Here is a 9403-nt window from a genome sequence, read left to right on the forward strand (position 1 = left end):
AAACTTTAATGAAGATTGAATATAACTTTTTAGAACTTTAACAAAAAATATTTCCTATTATTACAATTCTGTGAACAAAATATTGACTGTAATGCAATTCACTAAGAAACCAAAGGGAGACCTGAAGGTATGCAAGTGTACAACTCTCTTGAATCCTGTTAAATTTTAGCAGCTCCTGGTAACGCATTCTACAGTCCAACTACACATGACCTGAAAAAGACAGTTCCTTATAGCAATTTTAACTTTCTCTTCCTTGTTTCTAAGAACATCCTTCTATCATTCTATTACAAACAAAAAGTACTGATTGCTACCGTATAGCTAAATCATGTGCTATCAATAATTCATCTCAAAGATTAATATGTTCATGTTTTGAATATACTTTTACTGTTTAATCTTCACATTTATTCTCACTACCTGCTTTAAAACCAATCAAATCAGGTAACGTTTATCTCTGTACATCAGACCATAACTGCAAGCATCTACAACAGTGATGCAATAAATGCTCTGTATCTACCACCCCCATACTCAGTTGCACACAACAGATGGCTCTTCCCTATATTACTTCCTTCATCATCAAAACATTGCTTTTATTCAAGAGTCTAGTTAACAGCCATGTTCACGATGATAGCACAACACAAAAAAGAACTGAGCTCAAGATGTCACATCTGCCTGAAAAAATACTAGCTACTAACATTTTCCCTGTCAGGAAAAAAAAAAAAAAAAACTAAAATTGGCAAGTTCTCTATTAGGTGAGAGAAACTTCACTAGTAAGGAAAAATGTATTCAATTCTTGAAGCATTCTATATTTCCTGCCTTTAGCCACTACTTTGCTTTTCTAGGTACCAATAACGCAACTACACTTTACCATTTTTGCATCTAGGTAACAAGTTTTTACAAATAATTTAACACCCCAGAGTTAAGCCTGCAATCATCAATACATTTTGAGGTTACAACTACAAAGGACTTTAATATTAACAGAAAAAGTTTCCCAAGTGCTCGGTTCTTAAAGTCATGAGCCTGTTGCAAATTTCACCTCATTGGCAGACTTCACTCTTACAAATGACAAAGCTTCCTCTGATTACTGAGGCACCTTTCCTCCCCAGTTACCACCACCTCCTCTGATTCCCTGTCAATAGTCAACTGCAGTACTGGCACACAGCCCATGCTAACAAACCCAGAGCTCCTTACTGCCTTACTAATGTTGGCATATCTCACTTGAGGGTGACACCTGACTGGTTTGGAAACAAGTCTACAAAAATCTTTGCATAAACAGCACTAGCTTAATGGAGGCTTCTTGTGTACATTAAGCAAGATAGAACAGCATGTTTAAGACAACACTTAAGACTATCATAGATTGAGCAAAGGAGAATCAGCACCATACACAGCTTGATCATATTAAGACTTTTTGCTAAAAACGCATAACCTTTAAGATGGGATGCAATTCAAGGCACCACAGTCATAAAATTCACAGAAAGAAAGCATTTACAATTTTTACACTCTAATATAAGTAGGTTCATCCTGTGATAAAATTATGATTACTTTTGTTCCCCATTCATTTTAAGCACAGCACCTGAATGCCACACTAGCTATAATTGCAAGAATTCACTTCCACATGGCTGCCTAGAAGACTGCATCCTAACCTAAACTCACAGGCATCATGATCTGCTCTGGACCCAAATAGCTTCCTTTGCCCTTATGTGTTACAGCTCACAATACTGAATGTATAATATTCACACTACTTGAGGGCAATTTAAAGTTAACAAATCACTCCTAACTACCCAAGGATCTCCCACCTGTCTCATTACAGCAGAGCCTTGGTAAGAACATCACTAAGATGAAATTCGAAGAGTTACTCTATCTTCTTGAAACCAAAATTTTAACACAAGGTTGGTTAAATGAGACCATCACATTTGCAAGCAAAGAAAAGCTCACTTCTCTATCCAAATGTTTCTCAATGCTCTCATCTCTCCACCAGCATCCCCATGTTTCAATCAGCCAACTTTAAAATAAAAGCGTAACAATAACTCTACAGCACCAAATCAAGAATGTGAATATTGTTTTTTACACGTGAAAGACAAGCCAATATTAAGCTCTTCATTTCAAATTGGAGATACGCAGTGGTTCATGTGAGTTATGGAGTGTGCGCACACAAGAGAAGAGGACTGGTATCACCAAATTACACATTTATTTCAGACTCCTAAATAGATTAATACAGTTACTGAAATAAGTAACAGATGAGTTTTGCACTGCATGCAGATTTATGTTAGGTCCTAATACCACCATCAACAGAAAGTAAAGCTATTGCAGAGAAATTTCCTGTATGGGTATTTGCATAATCTAATTCTTCTCTCATTAAGTCATGATATTATTGATGTGCAGTTCATAGAAGAATTCTAAATGAAGCGGGCAGCAGGAAATTTTATGCAGTAACAACACTAAAAGAAACAAGAATGCTTCTAATCCATTATTTATAGGTTTAAAGGGCACTTAGCTCTTTTTCTGCCCTTAAGTATGAAATAAGGTAAGATTTCAAACGTGCTTTATGAAAACTAATATTTATGAGCAAATAAAGACATCTATTCCCTTTCTTATCTAGTCATTTCAGGAGCTATACTGCTTACATGTTACAACAGTAAACATGTTATCAACTCTTGAACACTCTGCTCATGAATCTCCCAAACCCAAGTTCTAACATCTGAGCAGCTACCAATCATTCACCCAGCACACGAAGGATGGGAGAGTATTTAAGTGATCCACCATGGCCACAAACAACCTAGAATAATAGGAAGATGCATAGTAATTTCTATACCAATAATAGCTTAATTATCTTTTCATTTCTTGATGTTACAAAGCTATTTCCTTGAGCCCAACACTTCTAATACATTGCATCTTAACTACCATTAAAGCAAATTCGACTTATCGTTTTGAGCAAATAGAATTCCAACAGGCTTCATTCTGGTCATCTATGAGTCTACAATTAAGCATGGAAAACCTCTATTGCAAACACCTTTCAAATATCACTTAGTTAGCATGTCGGATTTTCTCCTTTGAAATTATATCTCAAACTATTTAGACTCTCTACTTTCTGATGCAAAGTTCTTTTTTTTCCCCCATCTGCATGTTTTCAACTGAAGATTTAACAGTTTTTTCACTTTGAGATATTCCAAGTAAGGCCTATATCTAAAAAGAACTGCAAAGACTTTTTTGCACTTAACTGAAGTGCTGAAATCAACAGGATTCTATAAATCATCATAAAGAAGCACTGAGATTCCTTTTAAAGTTCTATCCTGAAGTTCTCCCAATGCATCAGAATTTGACGGCCATTTTGTCAAGAGAACCCAAAAGTGTGACTAATCATGTTTATTATGAACATTTGTTGCATTCTATAATACCCACAGGAGTAAAACTTCTAAAAAGCCTACGTCAAAAAAAAAAGGTCTGCAGTTGCAAGCGTCTAATTTACTCTCCTAAAACAACCTGCTGTTTTGATCAATTTTTTGAAAACCACAGAGTAGTTCTGTGGCCAGAAAAAGTCTACTGTAGAGTTATGAGGCCCACCTTCGTGATAGCTAGCAGATAAACATTCATTTGTATTCTCTACAAGCCTGTTCTCTAATGAGACAGGAATTTTATTATTTTTATATGTTATGATACTTTGAATACTGGTAACAATCTTAAAGAGCTTGTTGCAATATTACATCTTCAATTATCTTACCTTGATGCCATTACCTCTAAAATATGCTAAAGTAGAATATACATTTTGTAGTACTCAGTAAATAAGCTACTAAGGACCTGTCAAACCCGCTTTATGAAGGTAAGACCCCCTTTCAGATACTTTAAGCAATTTGTGTTTTTTGCTCAAAATATTAAATTTCTCTCTTATGAAAAGACCACTTGAACACCAATCACTGTCTCTCATCACACTCAGACATGATACACATACAAACCATTTATAGAACACAGAGTCTTACTGATATACTTGTGGTAGGAAAGGAAAAACCTTTTGATCAGTTTTTCCATTTTCTCAAGAACGCATTTATGATTAACTAGGAAAAGAGTTCTGAACTTGAACTTTATTCCAATTATACTTTAATACTGCAATGCAAAAGGAAACTCCAACTGAGTTGTTCGGGTTCTTAAATCTATACATCTCCTCAGCTCCACAACAAAAGGAAAAATAATTTAAAAAATTCATCTCCACTTCATAACTGCAGTCATATGGATCTCATAGTTTATTATTCACTTAAAGATCATTTATTTTCTTATCAAGAAAAGAAAATCCTCTATGCTATTTAAAAACTGTTCTACATCCCATGAGGATCCAGTTTCAAATTTCACTATAACTGTCAAGTAACACAAATATGCCGTGAGCACCTCATCTTAAAAGAACTAGAAGACGTGCTAAGTTTAATCCCTTCCTTTAACTATTCAACATTGGAAGTAAATGAAAATAAATGCATTTTACGTCCATTTCCAGGAAAGAACACATGCACCAACTTGAGTGTCACTGCAAGACCTCCATGAAATTGTACTGTCCTGAAACTACACCAGATATGCAAGTTTGACTAGCTGGTTAACAGTAGCACACATTTGCATTTGTTTGTTAATAATCTCCGATATATTTGCTTTATTCTTCTGTCTTTCCCATTAGTCAAATTTAGGTGTCGAAGATGATCTTTATTAGAGATATATGAAACAAATAATGGGGATTCAAATGTTGGCTTCAAGGTGCTACTCAAATACAAATTAAAAATGTAAAGATGTTACTAGTTATTTATTTTTTTTGCCAAATTAAATACATTCATTTCAGAAAGAGACAACAGATGCTACCAATTATTACTTTTTTTCCCCCAACTCTAATACATCTTTGATGCACAAAGATACCAAGATTTAAGGGAGTATGTCATAATACATAAAAGCGGTACAGTTTCAGGTCCCTGAGCTCCACTCTAAGACTTGCCCCTGGTCCTAGATATCCAAATAAGAAAATCTTTTTAAAAGGTGCTTGCTTGGCCCTGAAAGTACATTCTCTATTTTCTCAGACAGAACATTAATTATAACATTGCTTCAGTAGAATAGGACCATCCCCTGTATTTTCTGGAGCTTTAGCTCTTGCCTTACTCATCCAGTCTTCCATAGGTTGGGCTGGTGTCATTTTGACATACATTAGAAAGGATTCTGTCCTCCCACTCTGACAGAGGGGAAAGCAAAGACCTAGGGAGCAAGCCCCATTCTCCCTGGAACTGAAGGAGAAGAGCCCAGGGCATCAGGCAGTAACTCTCTGGTGTTGTTGACTGCAAGTAGCCATTTTAAATTAAGGACCTTGAGCCCTGATGCTGCCACTGATTCTCCTCCTCCTCAGTGGTGCCCAGCTCCACCGCTCCACCCCCACACCACAGGGGACACGGGTGGCAGCAGGATAAGCAAACACCCGCGGCAGTGCGGGCGAGCGAGGTCCCTAGCACAACCAACCCGGGGAGACGGGGTGCAGCAGAGGCCCCCAGAGGGGGACAAGCAAAGGCGGCAAGCCACAGGCTCCCCCCGAGGGGGCGGGGAGAGCCCCCTCAGGGACAGAAAAGGGGAGAAGGGGGCTGCGGGCCCGGCCAGAAGAGAGGGAGGGCGGGGTGGGGAAGGGAAGAGTGGCGACAGTTACCTGTACTGAGCAGCAGCCCCACTATGGGTGAATCCAAAGTAGTTGCCGGTAGCCATTTTGGCATCTTCTCCCAGCCGGCTGGGCACTGCGGCGGCGGTAACCGAGAAGAGACGGCGGCGGCAGACGGGGCCATAACAGGAGGAAGAAGGGAGAGAAGGCGGGGGGTAAGAGAAGTGGACAGACGGACAAGAGACAGAAGGAGCGCGGCAGCGCCTAGTGAAATGCGGTGCCTCAGGACCCCCACTTCCCCCCTCCCCCGCCTCGCAGCCGCCCCCCGCAAGCGCTGTTACTTACCATAGGTGAACGAAACTACCGGGCATATAGGAATCATGAGTCCGAGGTAGCGGCAGCAACGACGTGACGTGACGTCTCGTCTCGTCTCAACTCTCCCCCCCCCCTCCCCCTTACGACCACAATCACCCCCTTGTCCCCACCCACCTCCGGCGACAACAGCGGAATGCGGCCGGGCCGGCGCCGAACGCACACGCGAGATGTGCGAGGGGCCGCTGGGAGCTGTAGTTCGGCCCATTGCTGCCCTCGCCCGCAGAAGGGCGTGCTTGACGCCGCAGGAGCTGCCGCGCATGCGCGGGATGTGCAAAGGCTCTTGGGAAGTGTAGTCCTGCTCCATGAGGCCCGGGCGGGAGGGAGTGCTGCATGTACCGCCCTCCTTATTCCCTCCATTACCGTGTTTTGCGCCCATAATCACACCACAGACGTACCCCTTAACTTATATGGCAAACTATAGGGCCGATTTCTCATTCCTGCCTATGCAGGCATGTGGGAATAGAAATGTTGTTTTTGCAGTGTTACATTGTATAGAAGGAAGGAATGTGGTATTGAGATATGCTTGCAGTGATAAGAAAGCTCAGCAGGTGACCTCCTAAAATGCAGACAACCAGACTCCTTAGAGCAATCAGGTGAAAATCACTATGTTAAGTCAAGCCAGATAAGGGGAGAAAACATTACCACCTCAAAAACAGGCCGGCAACTGAAGGCCAGGCATTGTCTGTGAAGCATCAGATAGATTGTGAACCTGGATTACCCACTCCAGTGGGGAAACAGGGGAGGGTCCTGTCATCAAAAAGTATATAAACTGTGTTTTTGGAACTAGTGGGTGTGCTCTCCTGCTTGTGGGGCGCCCGCCATTGCAATCGCGAATAAATTACTACTTCACTGAGATCCTCGCCTGAGCCTATGTTATTGGCTACGGAGTGTTTCTCACAATTTGGGGGCTCGTCCGGGATCCAGTCACCTACCGGGGAGCCCCACCGCTGCAGCAGCAGCAAGGCATGCCCCGCTGATTTCAGCGGTCCTGTGCATCGACGGTGGCGGTTCTGCGGAGAGCTGACAGAGGGCCCGAGACTGATTAAAGAGGCAGGATCCGTGAAGTATTGGGGAAAAGGAAGAAGGTAGGCACTCCGGGTTTTAAGAATTGATCCGGTAACTCTGTGCACAGACCAAGGTAAGAAATATTAAGTATTGCCTTGGGGGTCGGGTGAGACTGTGTGATGTGTGATGTGTGATTGAGACGTACTTTTGTACGAAGCGAGTGTGGAGTCCTGATCCGCGGTTCCGTAGCTCCGCGAGGGGTGCGGCCGGAGACGGACGAAGCGTGAGATAAGGGAGAGAAAGGAAGAGTCTCGGGAAATTTGGTGTATGGTAAGCCCTTGCACAGGGAGGTGCTTGGCAATACACCAGGGAAATTTGGTGTGCGGTAAGCCTCGCACGGGGAAGTGCTTGGCAGTACACCAGGAAAATTTGGTGTACAGTAATCCTTGCACGGGGAAGTGCTCGGAAGTACACCAAGGAATCTGGTAAACTCATAGGTGTGCGGTAGCCCTTGCACGGGGAAGTGCTTGGCAGTACACCCCCATTTTCCAGAATAGGAAAAATGGGAAATATGAGTTCCAGGGGACAGGGAGATATCCCTGGGGGAGTGCCTACCGAAAGTTCTTCCTGAAGAATTATAAGAAATTGGAAAAATAATCTCAAAATTGGAGGAGATGGTAAAAAAAAATATATATATATATATATGGTTAAATATTGTGTATTAGTCTGGACAAAAGAACCAATTAAGGAAACAGCAGTATTTTGGCCAAAATATGGGTCTGATGAAAATTCAGGCTTGAAATTTATGTGTAAACAATAAGATTCCTTTTTTTTTTGGAGGAGGAGCCAAGTTATGCTCCCTATAATCCTAATATTGCACCGGTGGCAGCAGCAGTCGCTCCAGGAAAGGGACTGCAATTAACACTGTCCCTAGAGAAGAGCGTACTCTAGGCTCTGGCAAGAATTAGAACAAGGTAGAAGAGAGATTGAGAATTTTGCCTTCCCTGATACTAACAGTGTTAGCGTAGCAACCACATAACCACCAAGTGATTATATGAAGGTGCTTTATTCAGCGCTGGAAGCCGGGGCAGGTGCCCAAATCTGGCTTCAAGTCCCGTTACTTCCCAGCCATTATTTATACATTCAACATTACGTAAGGTATACATATTCATTACAGGTTGCAACATCAGCCTCGCATTCCATTCTAATTAGCTCTCCTCCCATTTGCACATGCGTGGTGCTCTCTGGTGGTCGTCCAGGTGGTCGTCCAGATGAAGTAAGGAGTCTTCCTCTCTGCTAAACTTTTCACCTTTCTCACTCGACGCATGCTCCCTCCGCTCCTTGGTTCTGCTTCAACTCATTTCAGCACTTCCAGGCCCTTATCCAAGGTCAGGTTGTACCTGTTCCCTCCCAGGGTTCCCCTTCAAAGATTCATTTGACTGTTCAGTATACTCCCTAAGTTTCCCAGTATACATAGATTATTTGATAATATACTCCCTAAACTTCCCAGTATACATAAATTAATTGATAATGTAAGTACATTTGGCAATGCTTAATTATACTGTATGACCCATCACCTAAGAGACATTAATAAAACATCCATTCGATTCTCCCCAACACTAACATTTCCCCCCTTTGAAAATACTTCACTCATACCAAGAGCAAGTATTTTCATTACTATTAGGTTGATAGGGTGTTCTGGGTGATTCCCAGTAAGGACTCTCATTATTCGGCGATTCCATGCACTACTCCTAACTATTTCTCCTTTCACACACGAGAACATTACTCCCATTGCAGCGAATACAATTAGCAGCAGCACAATGCTTTGTAGGAGGGACTTGAGCCATCCTTCCAGATGAAGGCCTAGTCCCTCAAAAGTTGCTCCCAACCAATTTTGCTCAGCTTCTTGCTTTTCTTCCTCTAGCTCATGTTCCACATGAGCTAGTTGGGATATGTCATTTTCCACATCTGTAGTTACATTTGGAATATGTACACAGCAATGATCAATTCTGCCTTTCAAATATCCACACACCCCATGCTCTTTTAACAAAAGCATGTCCAGAGCCATTCTGTTTTGCAGGGTCTTTTTGGTTGTAGCCTGTAATTGTAAGTTTAAATCTTTGAACCCCTTCTTGGTTACCTTTGCCAACCTGTTTACCAGTAACATGTATATTCGGGTTCGGTTCATGAGACTCATAAGGTTTTCCATACATGATTTCATAGGGACTTACTGACATCCCACTTCCTGGCTTTATTCTAATTCTTAGCAAAGCTATTGGTAAGGCCTTTGGCCACTGTATCTTAGCTTCCTGACAAATTTTGCTTAATCGTCCTTTTAAAGTTTGGTTCATCCTCTCTACCTGACCACTAGATTGAGGCCTCCATGGGGTATGTAAGTTCCAGGTAATTCCCAGTAACCTA

At 41.7% G+C, this 9403-nt stretch overlaps 1 protein-coding gene across 6 annotated transcripts in view; it reads right to left on the reverse strand.

Moving 5' to 3' along the window:
• The window catches only part of LOC310888627 (zinc finger RNA-binding protein-like), a 46523-nt gene extending 40155 nt beyond the window's left edge, over positions 1-6368 (reverse strand). For 4 of the 6 annotated variants that reach the window (XR_014575975.1, XR_014575976.1, XM_083815518.1 and 1 more), the window contains exons 1-2: positions 6092-6368; positions 5654-5738 (exon numbers count right to left, since the gene is read on the reverse strand). Coding sequence is in view for 4 of the 6 variants with exons in the window: in XM_083815518.1 (XP_083671644.1) it covers positions 5654-5738; positions 6092-6353 (347 nt within the window). In the remaining 2 variants the exon portion in view is untranslated. Of the gene's footprint in view, positions 1-5653; positions 5739-5947; positions 6071-6091 lie in introns of those variants that run through there. The other 2 variants (XM_083815520.1, XM_083815519.1) reach the window with 1 other exon arrangement.
• Positions 6369-9403: the final 3035 nt, after the last annotated feature.

This window comes from Anser anser (assembly GCF_964211835.1).
Source record: "Anser anser genome assembly, chromosome: W".
NCBI classification, from domain to species: Eukaryota; Metazoa; Chordata; class Aves; order Anseriformes; family Anatidae; genus Anser; species Anser anser.